The sequence below is a fragment of the Oenanthe melanoleuca genome, chromosome 4 (genome assembly GCF_029582105.1).
Source record: "Oenanthe melanoleuca isolate GR-GAL-2019-014 chromosome 4, OMel1.0, whole genome shotgun sequence".
In the NCBI taxonomy this organism is placed as follows: domain Eukaryota; kingdom Metazoa; phylum Chordata; class Aves; order Passeriformes; family Muscicapidae; genus Oenanthe; species Oenanthe melanoleuca.
In genome coordinates this window covers 33,851,279-33,870,387 of record NC_079337.1, presented here as the reverse complement: position 1 = coordinate 33,870,387, position 19,109 = coordinate 33,851,279, and the positions used below count along the sequence as shown (strand labels likewise).

Genomic DNA, 19,109 nt, shown 5'->3' with positions numbered 1-19,109 from the left:
CAGTGGGGCCGGGCCGGCACACAGCCACTGCGTGTCCTCACAGACCTCACACACCCACAGCGGGGCCGGGCCGGTACACAACCACTGAGTGTCCTCACAGACCTCCCACGGCACTGCGTGTCCCCACCGCTCCCACACACCCACAGTGGGGCCGGGCCGGCACACAGCCACTGCGTGTCCCCACCGACCTCACACGCCCACAGCGGGCCCCGGCTCGGCACACGCCCATAGCGTGTCCTCGCCGCCCCCACACGCCCACTGCATGTCCTCACCGCCCCCACACGCTCACAGCGGGGCTGGCCCAGCACACGCCCACAGCGTGTCCCCTCCGCCCCCACACGCCCACAGTGTGTCCCCTCCGCCCCCACACGCCCACAGCGTGTCCCCTCCACCCCCACACGCCCACAGCGTGTCCTCACCGCCCCCACACGCCCACAGCGGCCCCGCCGCTGCCCGCCCTGCCGCCCGCCCGCTCCGCGCCCTCCGCCGGTAGGTGCCCGCGGCCGCCACCGAGCCCCGGACAGCGGGACGGCCCCGCCGGGATGGCGCTGAGGGCTCGGTGCCTCCTCCGGGGGAGCTGGGGTGGGATTGCCGCGGGGAGGGCCGCGAAGCGGTGCACAGCTATCCCTTAAAACACAGCCCCAGCCCGCCCTTGTGTACAGCCAGCACCGCGCCTGGGCCCGGCTGCAGGGGGAGCGAAGTTAAAGGAGGTATTTTTAGAAAGCACGAAATGTGTTTTTTCAAAGCGGCCTCGCTCGGTAGATCGTTTCTAGTGACTGCCGGCACATGCGTGCTGCTGTGGTTGCTCTTTGCCCTTCCATTTCATTTCTGTGCTTTCTTTCCCTTCGAAGGAGATGCCTTCTTGTGGCCATTACAGGCCTTTGGGCTTCCTGCCAGACTGAAGTTCACTATCCACTAAATCTCTATGGGCACCGGGGAAAAGGAGGAAGACACTCATTACATACATTTGAAAGACGTTCTTAATTATCCTTTCCAAAAAAAAACCCAAAAATCTCTAACTTGACAAGTGTTGTGACTTATAATGATGGCTTGCAATCCTAAAAGCACTTCAAATGCAGTGCTTAATACAGCTAAATAAAGCTGGATTCTCATTAAATTAAAAAGAGTTGATGGTTGTTTAAGATCCATCAAATCTTCAGATTTGTAATTTGCCTTTAAAACTCCAGAGCTGACAGTAAAGGGAGGGGAAAGGGGCTTTTTCTTGCTCATTGGCATACCACAAATTACCCAGATCAAAAGTATTACTTGTGGGAGATGCACATACTAAAAGCACACTGCAGTTCTTATTCCATTTTCTAGCTTCATGTCCAATTCTTTCTCCATAGATATGAATTACTCTAGGTTCATGACCACTGTGAGTGCAGCAAGAAAAGCATCTCCAATAAGACTGCTGAGTGAGTACATGTCCCTTCTTCCCAGTTTCTCTGAAAGTATCATTCCTGTTCTGGTCTGTGCTGGGGTATCATGGCTTAAGAATTGAAAAGGTTTGAAAGAAAACCATGCTGTAAGCTGACAAAGCAAGGCCAGATGACTTGACTTTTGTCAAGCAGAGATGCCAAGCAGATATAAAGAAAAATAAAGTGAATAGCCTTGAACCATTTCAGAAACCCATCCAGGCAGATGAATTAGTATTACCATTTTAACACGTGTCTGAAAAATCTCATGCTACTGTCTCTGAACCTAGGCTTTTGGCACAGCTTGCAACTGAGTTTATGATGTGTTTCCAGGAGCAAGCAACTGGTAATCATTTGAAATTCAGTCCCAGCATGTTTCTTTCCACCTCATTTTCCTGTATCCTGCTCATGTCCATAAATGCCTCAGCACCCCAACCCCCTCAGTATTACTTTCCTTTTCCATAGTAATCTGTCTTTAGGCTAACACATTACCTTGTCTTCCATGTGACAGATGGAAGAACTTAACTGCCTAATTGTTTACTCAGTTGAAACCCACAGAGACCTGACAGAATCCAAGTATGAGACATACATCACTAGTTAAGCCTTTAGGGGTCAATTTCCCCTCTTGGTAAGGGGCTGGCATTTGCTGTTCTGCTTAAAATGCTTCATACAGGTGTAGCTTAGTCAAGTAATTCACTCTAGGCAGCCTCTTTTTCAAGTGATACATTAATATGCATCATAACAAAAGTATTAAGTAGCACAGTTCTGTAGAAAGACACATTGAGCCTGCAGTTTTGATGACAAAGTTAAGCTGTCTTTACCAGGCCAAAAGTCACAGGCATAACACAAATTTGTGAAATAACTGATAAGAATTAACTCCCCCTGTTCAAGTCTGCTAATAGGTACTGGAAAATAAACTCGGTAACAGGCCACTTTTAAGCCAGATCTGGTGTCATCTGTCCTCTCATATCTGATGCAAAATTGTCAAGCCAGCATGAATGCCATATTGTGAGTTCTTAGATTTAATGCAATCAAGTGCCCTTGCTGGATTAAGGTCCGGTCTGCACTGGATAGATTGGATCTGAATGATTGTGAAACTGTGACTTAAAAAGCAGGAATTAAGATTTTTTTCATAGCAAATTACTTACATGATGCCTCTGCCACTAAAGCTGGGCTGCCAGAAACATTTCTATTCCCTTAGAGAAAGGCAGTATAGCTGCCAGATCATCTGAAGTGAGACTGAATGAAAAAAGCCAAAGCCACTCATTTCAAGTCAGTCCAAACCAAAGATCATTAAGATATTAAATTCTCAAAGCTCAAGACATCAGTCACGACAGTTTTTATAATAGTAGAACTGTTCCAGATTGTTTCAAAATAAATTACAAATAGCTTTTTTAACTTAAAATTACTTTTTGTTTTAGTCTGTCCTAACAACTGAGCTCCCCCAAACAACTATTTAATCCAAGCAGAAGGGTGAGTTTAAGAAGAGTTATCCTTTTGAAGTCATGATAGTTAAACAAGTAAATTGAAAAATAGAACATGTTTCCTGGGCCATTATTAAATATTGATTAAAAGATATGATCACCATTGTAATAATCAAATTGTAACCAAGGTGTTTTCCTTTTGCTCTAGCTGAATTGATGCAGAGGTCTCCTCCATCTCTCATCTCTCTGGCTGGAGGGGCACCAAATCCTAATCTTTTTCCATTTAAGAAGGCAACTGTTGACATTGGACATGGAACTCCCATTGAGATTGGGGAAGATCTGATGAAGAGAGCCCTCCAGTACTCAGCCTCAGCCGGGTATCTTTCACAGCTGCTTGCACTTCAAGATACCAGAAGCTAAGGATCACAATGTCCTTTATTATTGCATTAAGTCACCTGTGTTTTAAAAACTTGTTCATAAAGCCCTCTTTTTCAAAAAATAGATACTTCCCAAAACCCATGGGCTTTTTTTTTTTTTTTTCAATTTGTCTCACTATTTACATTTGAGTTCAAGTGGAAGATTTTGCAATGAGTTATGCAAAAAGGAAAAAAAAAATCACTTAAAACCGTAATCCTAGTAATTCTCAAGCCAGAGCATTTCCTAGCTGTTAGTATTTGAGAATCCAGTCTCCCAAATCATACGTTATTTAAAAGATACTGCATTACAACACACAATTTCTATATTTTGGAGTATTTTATTCATTTGGCACCATGTACTAAAGTCAGTATGTAGAACCTGTGGTAGTTGAGGGGAGGTATTTATAGAATTGTCATTTTTGATACAAAAATTGCATATCATTACATTACTTTAGTGCTCACGTAAACTTCTCATCAGACAGCACTGAGTCAGGTGAGGACAAGTTTGCAAAAACACAGAGACACATGGGACATCAGTGAAGACTTTTCTTAATATTTAAATTAACCCAGCCATTTGTGAACATCCTACAAGATCTTAAGGCATATTTTGGAAAATGTGTTCTAGAAATCTCTGTAATCTGCATCAGGTTACAAGCAGCATTAAGAACTTTGTCACACTGTCACATTTGAGTACAGAATGATCGTTTCTAGGAGTGGGTATTGTTCAGTCTCCACCCAGTTTCATCCTTAGCAAATAATTTCTGCCATGATTTCACTATGATAATTTGGTGTATAGACCTCAGATGCCCATCTCATTTTCTTAATTTGATAAAGCAGTCATAGCAATTGCAATTAAGTGACTCTGTGTGACAGTTAAAATCAAACTCAGGACTGCATGCTAGATTTGGTAGGGATTTAGAGGAAAAGGCTAGCTTTGGCCTATATAAGGTCTTAAATGTGCCTTCTTATTCAATTTTCAGGATTCCAGAGCTGGTGTCTTGGCTAAAAGATTTCCAGCAGACCTTACATGATCCCCCCACAGCCAATTACAGGCCTGAGCAAGGACAGATGGAAGTGTGTGTCACAACCGGCAGCCAGGAAGGCTTGAGTAAAGTAAGACCAAAAGATTCCTATGTTAGAAGCATTTCATTCAGATGTTTATTCTTCCATCAGTTCATTCAGCATTTAGTGCCCTCTGTAACTAAATGCAGAGTACAGTTTCATGTACTCTTGCTCCATGGATATGAATTTACTAGGTGCATATACAAGATAAGGGAAATGAAATAAAATTGGAGTGGCATTCTAGACTGTCAGGACTGCATAAAAGCCTGTGTAGAAAATACATTGTAAGATAACATTTCATGTTACTCAAGTAGTGTAATAACAAGTGCATAGATGCTTTACCATAACTCTATTCTGAATATGTTTCTTCTTTTTTTTATTTCCTGATTTTTTAGGGTTTTTCACTTCCTGAAATAATTACCCTCTCCAGTCCACTCCCACTGCTGTTTGGTTGATTCTTTCTGTAACTTATTCAGTAGAAAGGGTACATCAGAGCACTGATTTTCCATGCCAAGTTGGTAACCTATCTTAATTTGCATCTAAAGCAGATTCTTCATCCATTCATTGCGTTTCTTACAGACAGGATAATTATATGGTTAGGGAATTACTAGTATCTAATCAAGACTTTTAATCCACTACAAAGTCAAAAGTATGAAGCGCATGTACAAGAACTGAACAATCTTTAAAACAAAATCTTTTCTTTTGCAGGTGTTTGAAATGCTCATTAATCCTGGAGATAACGTCCTTTTGGATGCACCCACATACTCTGGGACACTAGCAGCCGTAAGTGTTCCTTATCTACAAAACATTGTGAATGTTACTAAACAGCAGTTTAGTGCCTGATCTGCAGTCTTATAAACACTGTGTTTGCCATAAAAACATATGACTTGAGATTTTAGTGTCCGACCATTTAAGTTCATAAATATTAACTCATAAAAGGTTTTCTACTAAGAGTTATGTGAAAGTTATTTGAAGTTCCCCTTCCAAACACTAGTTCATTTAAGGGCTAAGATCACATACAGGACTAGAAAGAAAGACATCAGGGCCTAGTTTGGTTGAATTACATTTATAACAAGTGGGTCTGTTAAACATGCCAGCATGTTTACCTGAAGCATTTCATGATCAGAGTATAAATAGTGTAATATTGGAATAGGCCTGAAACATCCATATAGGAGTATGAAGATATGAATTAATAAGAACTATAGGTAGCTTAATCAGTATAAAATTAAATGTCAGCTCAAAATGCATGAGAGCTGCAAGAAGGGTTAGAATAAATACACCACAAATTCAGTTGCCCCTACTTCTATCCAAATAAATTGTTATTGCTTGCTGTCCTAAATTTAAATATATAGTGTAATCAGCTGTACTTTTTTAGGAATGTATTTTGACAATACAGTGGCTTGCAGTTTTACTTAAAAATGCACAGCACTACATGGTACAAATTGAAATTCCACAGAGGAGAGACAGCAAGCTTTTTCATTGGTATTTTAGTAATATTTTTTCATACTGTCAACATGTCACTGCAGTAGCATCACTTCATTCTCCTTTGTATTGCTGGATATATCTATTGAGAACAGATTTTTTGCCCTTTGTTAGTGAAGAGTAGCTTAAAGCTTTGGCATTTCCACCAAAGTAGAATGTGAATTGTCAGTAGGAAATGAAGGTGCTGTGACCTTAACTGTCTGTGGTGAGAGCATGAGAAGTCCTGAGAGAACAGTTCAGATTTACAAACCCCATTTCCACTTGAAAAACCAAATGTGATTTCCTAGAGAAGGGCAGCAATTGAACATAGGAGTTACCCATTTCTTCTGAGTTGGCTTAGTAGACAAGTAAAGAGTAATGTGATAAGTTTGACAAGCCTTACAGCAAAATTCAGACAAACTTTTATTTGAGACATGAGCAAACAGAGCTTGAGATATAAAATCCAAAAGAAAGACTTTGTATTGATGGAATTTTACAGTGCCAATATAAAAGGAAGGCCTTTGAATTACACAATTATGACAGTTTTGTTTTTTCTATCAACAGCTGAGACCCTTGGGTTGTAATATAATTAATATTCCTAGTGACCAACATGGCATTATTCCAAAAGCTTTAAAAGAAATTCTGTCTGCTTGGAGCCCAGAGGATGTAAAAAACTGTAGGAATCACCCCCCCAAATTCCTGTACACTATTCCAAATGGATGCAACCCAACTGGCAACTCACTGTCTGCAGAGCGCAAAAAGGAGATTTACCAGGTATGGAGCAATGGTCTTGTGAACCATGTAGGTGGAAGCAGATAAATATCAGTCTTGTTTCAATTGAAGGTATCCCATGTGTGGTGTTTAGGCTCATTATTGGTCCAGTAGACATTCTTCCTAGAACTTGTTTCTAGCAGAATCTCTTTCACAACAGCTCTTCAGAGGTAGACTATGCCTTAGGTAAGCTGTTTTTCAATGGTAGCCCATCAGCAGCTGGTACCTTTGCCACAGGCTTCTAACTGGATCTATTGGGCATTGCCTGCACAGTTTGAATGCCACGTGGAACAGAGCTTCAGTTGCATACAAGGGTCCATGTACTACAAGTACAATGATTACTCTTATAATTTTTTGATATCCAAATTGGGCAGTTGAAGGCTTCTCATCATGAGGGCTCCTGTATAATGAATGGCCAATGAATAGAATCATAACATGCTGGTTAAAAAAAAAAAAAAACTGACTGAATTTGTAGTGTCTTTAACTTTTATTCCTTTTGTTACTTTTTATTAATTTATTTAGCTTGCAAGAAAATATGATTTTCTCATAATAGAAGATGATCCGTATTACTTTCTTCAATTTCAAAAGGTAATTTGTCTTTCATAATCCTTAGTAACACCTTATTTTTTGAGAGAGAAACTAAGGTTTCAGGAGTGAACTAAGGTTTGAGCCCTGGACCTTCCTGCATGCCTCATGTCCTACCAAGGCAGTTGTAGGCCTCACAGTGTGTGCTCCTTTCAGTCATTTTCCCCTTTGTGGTATTTGATATCCTGTTAATTAGTGGTTTAAATTTCTCAAGCCTCATACAGGATAGAATTTTTCAGTAATCAGAAAATGACAAAGACTTCATATTCAGAGCAAAGCAAGTATGTTACTGAAGCAGCACTTGAAATTTGCAGCCTTTTAATGTTCATTTCTCCGTGTCTCTTTTTTCATTCAGCAGAAGACTGCCTACTCGGCATCTACTATACCCCATTTTTATCCCTTTGCCTTTTGGCAAAGTTTTTTGGGGTTCTTCCAGGTACCACATATAACGGTACTGGATAGGCAGCTTCTCTTCTTTATGTAAATTTTCTGCAAATTTCATATGTGAATCTACAGTTACTCAGTCTTTAAAAGTACCTAACTTCAGAAATCAAAACAGGTCTTACAAAGCAGTAAAACATTGATAGAAGATAAAAGTCAGCATTTTCTCTTTTGAAATACGTTTTTATGGAAGGAGGCAATAAAACTGCTTCACTTACTCATTGAATAGCACTGTGAAGCTTTGTAAGAAAATGAAGGGGAGAAGGTGTAAAAACAGAATTCTAGAAAGGAAAAAGTATACTGGACTCAGATCTTCACAATTTGGTCATATCTTCTGATTTCATTTTTTTAATATAGCAAAGCAAAATGCTACACAGCACTATTTTGGAAATTGCAGTACCTCTTTACTCCACAAGAAATCTTGGCAGAAAAATTATTATTTATCTCTCCTTCTTATGGCATCACACCAATACTTAAACTGAACACTTGTATGCTGAACAGTGGGCTAAGCAATCATCAAAAATAAAGCTGATTTCTTAAAGACATTTCACAGAATATTGTAATCACAGCAAGTTACTACTGCAGTGTTTTCCATGGAACACACATTTGAGAAATGAATTGTGTCTTCATAGTAAAGAAAATAATTCCATTGTAATTCTTACTAGCACCTTGAATTATATTTTTTATTTTTTATTCCAAGCCATGGGCTCCAACTTTCCTCTCAATGGATGTGGATGGCAGAGTTATCAGGACCGACTCTTTCTCTAAAATTCTCTCATCTGGGTAAGGCCAGCTGCAGACCACTTAGCACTGCCTATTCAGTTAAGACACAAGTCTTCTTATGAAGTGATGAGATGTGCCATAGTCCTCATTTAATAACTATCCACTTCTGAATCAACGGCTTTTCACAGTCTACTCACTTTCTATGTCATCTCTTGGCAGTCATTTTACTCCAGGTTCTGTTTCTCTTCTGGTGCAAATAGTTAAGCCTCTCCCCTCAGGCAGCGCATTCTTGTGGGCATTATATCTAGGCAGAAGGACAGATGCTGGATTCCAGCTCTGTTCTTGGAACCCTTAGGAGCTTTTCTCTCTTTTTTCCATTTCCCTTTTTATCCTTCTCTTACTATTCCTGAAGCTCCCTGAACAGAAAATAGAAAAGAAACAATCAATGATTCTTCATAAGCTGTTCATAGGGTTGTACTGATATCTAGCCTTCTAGTTCTTTCAGGTTGTTTCACCTGCCAGAAAACAACTAATTTGGCTGTTTTCTATTTCACACAAGGCAATGTATTTGATTTTTAGCTTGCTTTTCTGTTAACATAATAGATATAAAAAATTATTGTGAATTCTACATTGGCATCTGGTGGATTATAACCCACCCTAGAGAAAGGGAGGAGATGACAAGCTGTGATTGCATTTTCAGAAGTGACACTGCAAAACTGCATGACACAGTATTACCTTTTCCAAAGACACATGAGTTTACTGGTTCCATTTTTCTTCAAATAAAAACTTCAGCCAATCTGTAAAGATGAGTAATAAGAATTGAAGCATAAGTAGCCATCTAGTTTATCAATCTAAATTCCATTATTTATGCAGTACTGAAAGGGAGTGAAAGTGTAAAGCCATTTGACACTTAATCTGTTTGTCATAAAGCCAGAGCATCCATGATTTTTCATTATGGGAAAACTTATCTTTCCTTCCCTTCCATTCATCTAATCTTTATGGTCGCAGAGGACACCTTCCAAACACAGACTGTGTTCTAAAGCCTCATAACTAAGAAGCTACTATAAGCATTAAAATTTCCTAAATGTTTTTATTTAAAGACTTTGATACTTGGCTTCTAAATTGTATAACCTGAGAGCAGTATTAGGGTATGGATAAATTTGAATGCATAAGAGAGCCATACACTATCTACCATTATAACCACTAAATGGTTGCATGCTTTCTCACATATAACTCAAAGTATTAGCACATTGCATTTCTGTAGTAACTTTTTGTTTGTTTTGGTTTCCAGTTTAAGAATAGGTTTTCTGACGGGTCCCAAGCCTCTCATCGACAGAGTTGTTCTACACATTCAGGTGTCAACAATGCACACCAGCACTTTCACACAGGCAAGTACCAATCCACCAAATGAATTGTCCCAAGTTATAAGAAACCACAAGCAAACAGCTTTGTACTTTCACAGTTGCTCTGCACTTTTTCAGTTTTCTTTATGCACATTCATTGTCAATTCTGCCAAAGGAAGAGAGACCACCTTGGAACCAAAGCTAGATGGTTTCTCAGTGCATAGATAGTAGAGCTAATATCCCTTAACCCTCAGATTTCAAGAATCAAGATTTGAAATACTTTATCTCTTCCTGGTAGGTTCATTTGAAAAACCTCAATGTAAAGCACAGCATAGAAAAAAACACTCATTTATTATTTTTTGTTTTGCTTTTTAATTAAAACAATACTGGCAGCCCACAAAGACATTTCAAAGCAAGCTGACAACTACAGCCCCTTTATGGTTAGTAAAAAGGAAAGGAGACACCGAACACATCTAAATACAGCTTCCCTCTTCCAGCTCCATTAGTTCGTCACAGAGGCACTATTAAAGCGGAGAGGCCAATGCGGACAGGAAGGTAAAGCAATAGACATTGCCTTCCTCTTTCTCCCCATTTACCATATTTAGTTCTTCATCCATTTTTCCCTCCCCCCACCCCAGTTTCCAAATAACTGCCCTGATCCTTGGAGACACCAGTAACATGGACAATAATGACCTTGGCACCTCTATTTATAAAGGGCTCCAAGAGACACTGCATGCAATTTCATGTCTGGGGAATGTTGAATAATGCATCTGGCTATGGATCTTCTGATGATTGTGGAACAGTCCTGTTTAAAACATGATACTGATGATGTGTTTTATTTCTTTAGATTATGGTATCACAGCTGCTTCAGCAATGGGGACAAAAGGGTTTCTTGGAGCATATAGACAGGTAGGCTTATATCACAAACTGAATCCCATAATCTGTTATTCTGCTACTTTGTACCTGCATCAAACGTTCTTTGTAGTAAACAAGTCAGAGGAGGTGCACCAGTATTAGGCCAAGTAGGTAAGGCAGGTCACCAAGACTGTTGGGTTCACACAAGAGCCCTGAAGACACAGTGGGAAGTTGCAGACAGCCAGGGCAGAGCATGTCACCTACCACTCCAGGCAGACAATCTGCCAGTCCACTGGCAGAGATATCATGCTGCTTCCACCTGAAGGGAACTTGAGAGGATCCTGGAAGCTTCAAGCCCATGAATAAAGTTTTGATCCCTGCTAAAGTGTTAAGGTCTGTAGCAAAAGCTGAGATCTCTGAGCACAGAACCCATTAACAAAGAGTCAGCATAGCCTTTATAAAGGGAGTTCTTGCCTCACTAATTTAGCAGGAATTCACACCCTTGCCATCCTTGATCTCCTGGTTGTGGCTGCTGATGGAAAAACAGTGAGGTTCATCTATACACACTAAACATTGACTGAAGATTGCCTCTCACTCTTAGAGAGCACTGGGCTACCATCTAACTCACAAGGCATTTCTTGCATACTGACTGACACACATTTCATTTATTATGCAGGAGGAGCATAGTTTCTCTTGATTGTCAGTGCCTCATTTTATATGCTCTACCTGGATATCATTAGGACCCCAAGTTCCTCACTTCAGTAGGCACATGCTACACTCTGCAAAGGCCTGTAATAACAACATTAGCAAAACATGCAAAAAGTTCATACATCTCACTGTAACAGCCACTAGTGTCTCCTTGATGTTCATACTGTAAAAGCAATATTTGGGAAAAAAAAAAAAAGAAACCAGACACACCAACCTTAGCACTGCTTTGTTTTAAGATTTAGGAGCATAAAGATAAGTCTCATATAGAAATTTGGACCACACTTTAGCTCAACTTTCAGTAGTTCCCAAAAAATAGATCTCAAATGCATCTCTTCACTTACCTCTTCATTGTAGGTCAAAAGGCAGCCTTGCTCAAGCCCCAAGGCCGTTCTTCCACTTAAACTAATGAAAATAGGGCTATAGTGGGGCAGCTGCAATGCTTTATAACCTTACTGTTGAGGCCCCACAGCTGACTACAATCTCTTCCAGGTGATTTCATTTGTTGATTTGATTTTCCCAAGGGTGAGGTGTTAGATCAGGCTTTGGAGTAGCTACATTTTTGGGGAAGTTTCATGTGACTAATTGTTATGATTTTAACTTGTAATTAAAATAGTAACAGGTAAAAACTTTGTAACAGAATTTGCAATTTTGGTAAAAAGTGCACAAAGGATATTTTCTCTTTCATATAGAATGAAGCAATAGATATAGCTGAGCCCCAAAACTGTTTAAGTCTCTGGACGTATTGGTATTTGTGTATCAGATGTGATCAGAAATCAAAGCTGTTGATTCAGGGAGTATTTTTAAAAATACAAATGTAAAATTATTATGTAAATTATGCAAATTACTAAGGATGTTTTCTCAAGACATGGGAACATATTTGCATTTGAATTATGAGCTCAGTATCAGGTATTTCTCTTATGTCTTCCATTGCACAGCTGTGTCATTTTATGTCAACAAAAGCCACTGCATGTGATTTATCCATGGTGAAACCTGAGTTAGGGTCATTTTTCCCAGTAAAAGATTAAATTATTTGAAAGTTTTACTTAAAGTATGAAGGAGATAGGTTCAAAAGTTTAGAAAAGGGGAAGCTGTCAAATAGTTATGACAAGTTTATCATATTATTTTCTTTTAACCTTGTCAAATGTAATTTCATGCATACCCATTACACAAATTCAACCCAAATCCACAAATATTGTATCTGTGCTTTTGCATATTTTTAAGTTCCTAATTTTCTTCAGTGTGTGTGCTTTGTGCAGTAAATACTGTTAACAAGACTCGTATCTACTGCTGCAATAGATAGAATGGATGTAATATATAAAGGGTTTCTATGATATGTGTAAAGCTGAAGAAGCAGCCACACAGGGACTTCCTCTGTCTGATTGATCAGTGCTCTGTTGGAGATGCAGTGAAGCAGTAGAGGCTTCTTGAATACATAAACAAAGTTTTATACACACAGTATACTGTGTTGTGCCCACCTAGGATATGCTTATTTTTCTATTAAATGTGTATTTGAGTTGTTCAAGTAAAAAAGCTTTATTTCTGCCTTCAGAAACAAATAGATTCTGATATTATGTGAGTTCATGACTTCCAATTGATAATTTGCTTTCAGAGTGGTGGACTTCTACAGGATCCAGCGGGATGCAATGCTCACTGCTGCTGACAAGTGGTTAAAAGGTCAGAGTGGAACACAGATAATCACTTAAATTTTTTTGCTAGCTGTTTATCATCTTTGTGCTCAAAAAAAATCACTGAAGTTCTTCTCTTGACTGAAGTGACAGATAAGCACTGTAAGCAAATCAATTGCATAAAATGTTGAGCTTAGGACAAATTCTATATTTCTGCATTTTTATGCTTTCTAGTAGGACAGGGAGATAGATGGTGATGAAAAAAAGGTCACCACATTATTATTCAAAACAATTTTACAAAGAGCCTGTGTTTCACTTCATGATGATCTTATACTTTCAATGTTTAAAATCTCTATCTTTAAAAAATCTCTGAAATAGTGACCGTAATTTAAAAGACTATACCAAAACAAATTACTATAGTAATAGTGATAATAATGTTTGTATCAGCAAATCCAAAACACCACTGAATCTGTGATGTATCCATTCAAAGTAAACCATAAGTTTCTTCCTTGATTCCATTTTCTCTCTTTCTTTCTCCAGACTTGGCAGAATGGTATCCTCCTGCTGCTGGCATGTTCTTATGGATCAAAATCAAGGGTATTTCTGATACACAACAGCTGATAATGGAAAAGGCCTTGAAGAAAGAAGTATGACATATGATTTAATGACTTATGATCTTAAAATGAAGAAAGGGAGGGATAAAATATCTGTATCTATCCACATGTACACATATAAAAAAGCAGGGGGCCTTGCTGTGCACCATCATTAAGTCTGCAAGTCAGGCTCTGTGGCATAGTTACTGATTAACAAAATATTTTCATGACTCTATTCCGATGCTGATATTAGTTTACTTAAATTGAAACCAATATAACATATGGTACAAAATGTCATTGTATATGACATATATATAATATTAATATATGTACCTATCTGTATGGTGGCTGTGCACCATTTTCTTTCAATGAGAGAAATTAAGTTTGGTTTTATTTCTCGAATTTCTAAGACCCAGCACTATGTACTGAGTAAGCTACACCCCAGATGCTTCTAAGAATTGTGATGATACAAGCCAGACCTGGTAACCAAAACCCAAGGCCCTTTGGTTTTATTATGAAAAGTCTGGTTATAGTATGAATATTTTTGTCTCCTCATTTTGAAGAAAAGAATATATTACCTCATGTTCTGATACAAGTGTGTAAGCACTGAGCTTTCTCAAATTTAATTTAACATAGTGTTTTAGAAGTATAGAAGTGGTAATAACTGTGTGGTTAATCACTCTTTCCTAGGTATTACTGGTTCCTGGAGGAGCATTCAATATTGATAGTTCAGAGCCTAGTTCTTATGTCAGAGCCTCCTTCTCTCTGTCTTCTCCTGCCCAGATGGATCTGGTGAGATTTTTTTTTTTTTTTTAACATTCTTATCAAGACAGCCTCTCACACAGTAATGCTCCCTTATTTTTACATTCTCCTCCATACATTTTCTTCTTGAATGTTAGAGGTTTTACTCTGTAGGTGATTAAGCAGCACATTCACAGCAGTATTAGCTGTTCCTTAAGTAAGATATTAATCCAAATGACGTGCAAGCTACCAAATTTTTAGGACCACTACACAACAAATTTTTAGGACTACTACACAATTTGTGTAATGGGTATGCATGAATTTTTCTGTGTACCTCATACATGCAGTGTCTCAAACTTCCCAGACATTATTTATAAATTCTGAAGCCAGAGTAAGAAGTAAGACCTGCTATTTGCTGAAGTATTAGCAAGCATCTTTTAGTCTTTTAGACTTTGCATGCCCAAGATTCTCAGATTTAATTACCTGTGTTCTTTTGTGTGTGTGTTGACAATGTTTTGTAAGAAAGAATAGTTTACCTTTCATACAATTTACATGCATGCTTTATTTTATTACTCATTAACTAATCTTTTATGTGTTTTAGGAGCATTTTTGATGTTATTTGGCTCTATGTATAAAATCAGTGGGAGAAAAGATAGGAGACATTTGTGCAGATTTAATACTGGTTTGATCAGGGTGTTCAAAATGGTTCAGTAATTGTAGTTGTACTGTCATGCAGTTGTGATAGTTTGTAAAATGTAAGTGCTTCTATTGCCTTTTTTAGTTCTTCTGTATGTCTTCTATTTTTTCCTTTTCTTTGTTAAAGTAATTCATAACCATACTATTGACAGTCAATATTTTTGTATTTTTTTTTTGTATTTTTTGTATTTTTTGTATTTTTATTTTTATATGCTTCCCCACTCAACTGTTCCTCCTTTTTTTTTCACTTTTGGAGTCTCCAGGCTGTAATAGTAAATTAAAAGAGATACTCTTTCAGAGATCACTGGTTTGTCAGAAGTTACATCTGAACTCCAAATAACCTTTAAACATGAATATATGCATTTTTCTATTTCAGAAATTTCTGCCTTTTATTTTCTATCAGAGCATTGGAAGCTTTGTGCAGTCAAAGTCTATACATGATTTTATAAAAGGAGAAGAGAGAATATCAGCAGAACTTTGCATTGTAAAATATGGATTCTATATGGTTAGGGCAGTTTTAGTAGCTTTAGCTTTTATTCATGTAATGCTGAAATATAAATGTGAACCATATTTGTCATTGCAGGCCTTCAAGAGACTGGCTGACCTTATAAAGGAAGCTTTGTGAAAAAGCTAAATAGAGCTCTTGCAGTAATAAAAATAATCTCCAGAAAATATTTGGATTATATTAACATTTGGAATTCATCAGAACAATTTATAAGCAAGCACAATACAGTGGATGTTTCCTTAGATCTTTTCAGATAAAAAAAGGAGATAGAAAATGAAAGTGCCAAACAATTTACAATTTACTAATTTATTTTTTTACAGGACATTGCATTACTAAATTTATCCAATTCAGAAGAATTTAAAATACTCAAAACCAAAATATTCTATTTCCTGTAAAATCCATGGTTTTATTAATTTGAATTTATTTTTGTTCTGACTTTTGTTTTCCATTTGAGTTGGGAAACAGAAATCATTTACTTAGACAGTTGCATTTGAGGTGGTCTTAGCTACTAATACTTCTCACTATTAATCTCAACTGATACATTCCTCCAAAATATTATGTTGGAATTTTATCATGTGTCACTTCCATTCTTGTTCTACTGGATGGCATCTGGTTTTAATGATTTGAAGATCAGTATTTAATTTTACTGAAGTTTTGTCAGATAAAGCTGATGTAAGTATGTTAAAAAATTGAAGCTGATCCAGCAAAATGAGGCTATGATTACAAATAAACTGAGGTTCCTGGTAATTTGCAAGGGCATTGCAGCTCATTCTCTAATTTGTAAAAGGTATTCTGATTACTGGTTTTTACATCAGTCTGTGAATAATTACTCTGTACCTGTGTTAGAAAGTCTCTGGTTTGCCAAGGCATATGGCTGTGCTAAAGGAGCTACTCTTGCTGATTCAATCAGATGTGGTTTTGAATGGAGAGTATAAGTAACTGAACAGGGGACATGGTGGAATGGACGCTACCCTGACACTGCCAGATGCAAACAAAATGAAAAAATAAATAAATGCTTCAGTCTCTTATCCCTTGATTATTGTCATCCCAAACATTTGATACTTGGCAACAGGTACAAAACCTTCAGAAAGTTTCAACTGAACTGATTCTCCCATTTGGATTAGTGTCTTCAGTTCTATTTACTATTTGGATGAAAGTATTGTGGTTTTCCACCAATATCAGAGGGCTGTTTCTTTCTGTGCAGCTGTTCAGAATTTCAAAATAAAACACTGTTCAAGGATCTAGTTAGTCATTCAGCAGCCCAGGCAGCCCAAGCAAATAAGGGCCAGGCACAACCTTGTTTCATTGGAAGTTTCACAATAGGCATGATTTTAATGCTTACAATAATTTTCATTCCCTCTTCTCTCCCTAGTTATAAATAGCACTTGTCACAACAACTTAGCACAGATGTATGCTTTTCCCAGCATTCCTCCCATTGGCAGGATCATTCCAGTGACTCCAGCCCAGCATCTCTCTCAAGCCTTTTAATTTAGTCACACACCCGTGCCATCTTGAGCAGCATATCTATCAATCCTTTGCTCAATTCCCAGATGACTGCAGCTTTTAGCTAAATCCACTAGAGAGGAACTGATATAGCTGGGCAAGGGGGTGCAGTGGATGGGGCTGGCTCCTCCACAGATACAGGGTAGGCTTGGGCAGCCAGGACCCATGGAGTGACAAAGTGTGGGGAGAGCCTGCGGGCCCAAATCTGCTCTCGGGCTGCTAACATTGTCTTTGAAGACAAATTTGTCCCATTTTATACAGGTAGATGGTGCTAATGGGGGATCCAAATTAGCAGTGTCTCCTGTGCAGTGCTGCTCAACAGGAAGTATTCACATCTCAACCCACTTTTATAAGCATGTGTGGAAATTATGAAAATTCTGATGTTGCTATCAGGCAATTTTTATATTGGGCTCAATTGTGAAAATCATTTTATACAACAACAAATTGATGTGTCTGTTTAATCAAAATAATATTTTTATACAGGAATAAATGTAAACATAATTTAAGACTGATTTTAGTTCCCAGGTAAATGCTATTGTCATTGTCAAATATTTTTGTTGTATTGTCATTCATCCAAATGTGAATTAGATAAACATAATCAAAATACCATTATTACGTAAGTCTTAAATTAGCGATTTGTTGAATAAAACACCTTAATTTTCAGAGATCTAAATGTTAATTTGGTTGAATGTAAGCAAAATACAATTCTATTTGCACCACATTACCTGGTTTTGCTGCCTAATTTAATTTAGAGAGAGGGGTTTTTTTCCCAGCTGTGGTGAAGCATCTATAATTAAATCAATATCCTGAACAATGCAAATTGAACAATGGCAGTGAAATCTTATATGCACATGCAGTTTCCCTGAACCCCTTAATGCACATTTTCTGGTCTCTTGGGAGAGAGCTTTCATTGTTATTGAGTGTTCAAGTGGAAGCCACTTGAGACAAAAGGAAAAGGGTGGCAACATGTTCACATAGGAAGAAATGACAGGGCAAATGGCAGTTTTGGGTTTCCCTTTTCATTTCATCCATCCACGAGCAAATCGCCTCCCTCATTGACAGCTGGGTTTAAGCCATCTGATGCAGGTGACACAATCTGCCACTGGGGAAAGGAAGGGAAGGGCAGGGCTCGGTGTGGTGAGCGCAGCCCCAGGGCTGCCCTGTGCGGGCAGGTGAGGAGGAGGTTGCTGCACTGCTGGAGAGAGCTCTGCAACAGCTCTCTTCTGAGTGAGCGTTTAGCTGCCCATTTTCCTGTACCTGTACTCTGGTTCCACTCCACTTTTACACTTTTGGCAGATGGAAACCATCTAGAAATTCTGGGCGAACACTTACAAACTCTATTTGCATTTCAAAAAATCTTCTTGTATTTCAGTTCTACTTGTATTTTAAAATCTTGTGTCCTACAGATCTGCAGTTCTTTTGGTCCTGTCTTTGCAATTTGGACTGTGACTCACTGAGGCAGATATGTAAAAAAACTCCATTGAGCTGTGCTGTGCATGTCCTAATCTGTCTTGTTTTCTTTATTGTTTAATAAGAGGTTTTGATAAAGATGAATAAAGATGCAAAGAAACATGCATTTTCATTCTTCTAATACTGTTCCCAGGAATATCATGCTTACCTCACTTTTGTCCTAATGATTATGGAAACTTTTGTGCAACTCTGCAAAGCACAGAAGTCACAAGGGGAGAAGAATAAGGGTCTTGCTGATTCTTTTCGAGAACTAATATCCCAGAAATATGTTAACAAAACTGGCTACATCTAGAAAGTTCCCTACAGCTGCACAGAATGTGAAAAATACTTTCAGAATTATATTTTCTTTTTATTTTCAAGTTATAATATATCAGGTCTGGATTGACCTAACAAGTGGATATGATGTGATGTGGTCTGGAAAAAATTAACATGAAAGTATTTCTGTTCCTTGATGTACACAGAACTTTGACCTTTTTCTTCATTTGGCTAATAATGAACTTAAGATACTTTCTTGCAATTTCATCCAATAAATCAAGCATTAACAGAGGTTGATAAAGTTCTTCTGACAATATCAAATTATTTTATTGCCTTATATGGAATGCATAATTTAATACACTGAGTGTCCTCCTCTCCACAAGAACTACTAATAAGGCAGAGAGATGGAAAGACCACTTCAGTTTTCTTCATGGATTATATGAAATTTCAACACAGTTCCAAGAACTTGGAAGATATTACTTATTAAGAAAATAAGCTAGTTTCTGCATCTGTGAGG

General features: G+C 38.1%; 1 protein-coding gene across 3 annotated transcripts; it reads left to right on the top strand.

Moving 5' to 3' along the window:
* The first annotated feature begins 344 nt into the window (after positions 1 to 344).
* On the top strand, positions 345 to 16,111 carry AADAT (aminoadipate aminotransferase). Of its 3 annotated transcripts, none has more exons than XM_056489487.1 (14): positions 345 to 489; positions 1,347 to 1,415; positions 3,048 to 3,216; positions 4,236 to 4,368; positions 5,026 to 5,100; positions 6,343 to 6,552; positions 7,072 to 7,137; positions 8,276 to 8,358; positions 9,590 to 9,686; positions 10,489 to 10,550; positions 12,814 to 12,878; positions 13,370 to 13,476; positions 14,113 to 14,214; positions 15,443 to 16,111. In XM_056489487.1, exons 2-14 carry the CDS (start codon positions 1,349 to 1,351, stop codon positions 15,482 to 15,484), a joined length of 1,278 nt encoding a protein of 425 aa, XP_056345462.1. In that variant the 5' UTR covers positions 345 to 489; positions 1,347 to 1,348; the 3' UTR covers positions 15,485 to 16,111. The 3 variants fall into 3 exon arrangements, with proteins under 3 accessions (XP_056345462.1, XP_056345461.1, XP_056345460.1); XM_056489486.1 differs by having other exon boundaries at positions 440 to 710; XM_056489485.1 differs by lacking the exon at positions 345 to 489 and having other exon boundaries at positions 1,325 to 1,415.
* Positions 16,112 to 19,109: the final 2,998 nt, after the last annotated feature.